At 42.3% G+C, this 3,587-nt stretch overlaps 1 protein-coding gene across 2 annotated transcripts in view; it reads right to left on the bottom strand.

The window, feature by feature from the left end:
* Positions 1 to 706: 706 nt before the first annotated feature.
* The window catches only part of rfx1b (regulatory factor X, 1b (influences HLA class II expression)), a 22,541-nt gene continuing 19,660 nt past the window's right edge, over positions 707 to 3,587 (bottom strand). For both annotated transcript variants that reach the window (XM_062032511.1, XM_062032513.1), the window contains exons 15-18: positions 1,723 to 1,934; positions 1,510 to 1,663; positions 1,387 to 1,432; positions 707 to 1,331 (exon numbers count right to left, since the gene is read on the bottom strand). In XM_062032511.1, the coding sequence (XP_061888495.1) occupies positions 1,165 to 1,331; positions 1,387 to 1,432; positions 1,510 to 1,663; positions 1,723 to 1,934 (579 nt within the window). In that variant the 3' untranslated portion in view covers positions 707 to 1,164. The remainder of the gene's footprint in view (positions 1,332 to 1,386; positions 1,433 to 1,509; positions 1,664 to 1,722; positions 1,935 to 3,587) is intronic.

Here is a 3,587-nt window from a genome sequence, read left to right as displayed (position 1 = left end):
GAAGAATGTTAAAAGATATTTTGCCAAAATAAAATATGAAAATATTTTGGGGGATTGCTTAAATTTGAGTAAAGGCTTTTGTTGCCAGAAACAAGACAATATGCACACAGAGAAAGTAATCACATCCTTTTAACAATGAGATTAAAGCTACAAAGATCACAGGTTGTACAAAGGCTTAAGAGGAACATCAAAAAGGATCTCTTGTTGGAAGGTACAGCAGTATAAGCTTGAAGATGGAAGGAATCACACAACAAATAACTTTATATCAAGTGGTTTCGGAAAATAATTTAGTGAAATCCTCATAGAAGTTTTACATTGTCTGTGCTCTTGGTAAAGGGTCATCTTAGATTAGAAGGCTTGGTCCATCATCACATTAAAAATATTTTGGTACTCTGGGTAGAGACCATAGTTACCACAACATGTATCCTAAGGCAGTTACGGTCAAACTTGACATACAAAGTGGATATGTATGACACACAAGGATGCAAAATCAACTTTTCAAGGACAAACTTGCACAGCTGCAGCTGGTAACCATGGATACAGTGTAGTAAGTGCTCCTGATTGGCTGTAGCGCATTCTAATTGTCTGTGATGTCAATGGTGTGAGGTGTTGAGGGTGAGAATGAATGGATGGGAAAATAGGTGATGACATAGGTAGCACACTATTTTTTTATAACTGCAAAAGTTCAAGACAACGCCGAGACTACTTCACAGAACCCCCATTTATTAATCCAACGATACAGAATATATAGAATACAAGCTTCTTCCAACTAGCAATCTCTCAAAGGCACAGCGTATCAATTGGCCAAATTAGAAGGAACGGTCAGACAGGAAATAAAATATGGCATCCATCAATGTGCCTGCAAGACCCCTGCATAGACATTGCCCAAGTATGCAATGTGATATATTTCTCTGCATCATCTGGGCAAGGGAGACTCATGAATATAGATACTATATCGAGTAAATACGGCAAATGAGGGAAGGGCTGGCCACCAAATGCTCCAGGAAGGCACAGGGATTATACATGATTGAAGGAAGATAAAGAAAAATGGCAGAATACATAATTGGCATAAAGAACACTCACACTCAACAACAAACTATCTTTTGAGAAGACCACACGAGAGCGCAGGATGAGATGACATGATGTCAAAGCAAAAGTGTGTGATTAAGGCGGCGTGTCTGTCAGGCTGTGCATGTTTAAAGTGGTCCTGGGCTGCTTGGCCGGCGGCTCCAGCAGCTCCTTGTCCTCCAGAATGCTCAGGGAGGTGGACTGCAACACCAAGTCTGCGCTCTCCTCCTCGCTCTCCTCCTCTTCCTCGTCCTCGTCCTCGTCTACGGGAGAAAGGCATTGTGACGCTGTGTGAAACATGAGTGGCGGTGATGTTACCTTTCTCCGGGTCAGGGGTAGATCTGCTCTTGACGCTGCTGGCAAACTGCAGCAGACGGAGGGGAAACAAACATTAGACGAGGTTTGGAGAACACGTCTTCTTACTTATGTGCTGGCACGCACTTCTCCCATCACCGCGATCGCAGTCTCTCCTTTAGCCTGAGCCACTCTGTGCTCGATCAGGTAGTACATGTACTCGTCATACAGCAGGCGGATCAGGTGGAAGGACCCGAAGCTGGCAGCGCTGCGCAAGGTCAGGTCTCGTATGACCATGGAGCTGGTGGCAAAGGACAGGTGATTGACATGTCACGCACACACGTCTTCGCTGCCGCTCACCTGTAAAAAGACCAGTTGAGCAGGAAGACCTTGGCGGCCTTCGGGAGGGCGACGGGGTTGGCCTCGTAAGGTTTGAGGACCTGCGAGACGACGCCGTCCAGCCAGGAGGCCCACTGCTCCAAGGAGTTCTGCTGCTGCAGCGTCATCTTGAAGTCTTGTTCCAGCCGCTGCACCATGCGATCTTCACACTGACACACCCACGACGCTTGTTCCTGGGGGGCGGACAGGCGTTACTCCTCTGAACCACGGATATTCAACTCAACCAAAACACTAAGGACTTCTCTCACTTTTAGTCTTATTTTGAGAACCAGCATTCTTGGTAGTAGATTTGTTTTTGTCAGTTACGCATGTCAGAAAAAATAAATACAAGTGTCCACTGCAATGGACGCTTGGGATCTTATGTAGGAGTTTATAGTATTTGTCTGAAAGTTATTTTAATTCGATCCAAATGTTGGCCCTAAATAAGACTTATTTTGTATGGGAAAAAAAACAACTGATCAGCCTCTGATCAATATTTAATTGAAATTGCCTTTTAATGCTGATCATTTGTATTAAGAAACAGCTGAATTAATTACTGTTACATTTATTAAATTAATAGAAATGTGTGTAAAACTGGAACTTAAGAACCCTAAAATAAAGGAGCTGGTCGGATCTCTCGGTGAGGTGGCTCGTAGCAGTCAGACAAATTTTAGAATTGTCTGCATTACTTTACTATTTACAATAAATACATCAATTAACAATTATTGACGTTTACTAATCGATTTTATAATCATCATGTCCGAATTGCGATGCATCTAAAAATTGGTTAATTCCCTCACCTCTAGCTGTCGGGCATTCAGCTGATGGGACAAGCAAGACTTTTTGCTTTGTGTCATAAGAAAGATGTAAATCTAGTTCATGTTTTTAGTCCTTATTAAGTTAACTTACGTGTGTTGGTGGGTTTTTTTGTATACGCGCGTGAGCAACTACAAAAAAACATGACGTAGCGTCCTCCTTGTTCGAGTGTACTGATGTTAAAGACAATATACACTTCATTGCACTTATATCACTTTATTGATGATTAAATGTGTTTGGCTTTAGGCACTGAAACATTCAAGAAGATTCCTTGGCTCCGTGTTAGTGTGCACTGATGTTAGAAATAATGTACACTTCACTGCACATGTAATTACCACCATGTTGCTGATCAAACATCTTATAATTCCACAAATGTTGGATTTTAGCAGCACAGGCTTGTATGTGTGCTTTAAACACTAAAAGAGATGCATAATGTTCCCAGGGCTCTGTAAGTGCAGGCTGGTTTTAAAGATAATGTCATTGTATGTTTAGTATATCGAAATAAACATTATAATAACAGTCAGCTGTGGCTGCTTCTCCAGGCTTCTGATTGGACCAAATGTGCATGGCAGCAAATGAATGTGTTTGTGTGGACATAGACCGTTTTAAAAAACTACACTTGTGTGGACGGAGATGGTTTTAAAGGCCTACTGAAAGCCACTACTACCGACCACGCAGTCTGATAGTTTATATGTCAATGATGAAATCTTAACATTGCAACACATGCCAATACTGCCGGGTTAGATTAGTAAAGTGCAATTTTAAATTTCCCGCGAAATATCCTGCCGAAAACATCTCGGTATGATGACGTTTGCGCGTGACGTCACGGATTGTAGCGGACATTTTGGGACAGCATTGTGGCCAGCTATTAAGTCGTCTGTTTTCATCGCAAAATTCCACAGTATTCTGGACATCTGTGTTGGTGAATCTTTTGCAATTTGTTTAATGAACAATGGAGATAGCAAAGAAGAAAGCTGTGGGTGGGAAGCGGTGTATTAGCGGCCGGCTGCAGCAACACAAACAACTAGCGG

The sequence above is a fragment of the Entelurus aequoreus genome, linkage group LG22, assembly GCF_033978785.1.
Source record: "Entelurus aequoreus isolate RoL-2023_Sb linkage group LG22, RoL_Eaeq_v1.1, whole genome shotgun sequence".
NCBI lineage: Eukaryota > Metazoa > Chordata > Actinopteri > Syngnathiformes > Syngnathidae > Entelurus > Entelurus aequoreus.
Note: the sequence above shows the minus strand (reverse complement) of the source record. Positions and strands in the feature narration are given on the sequence as shown.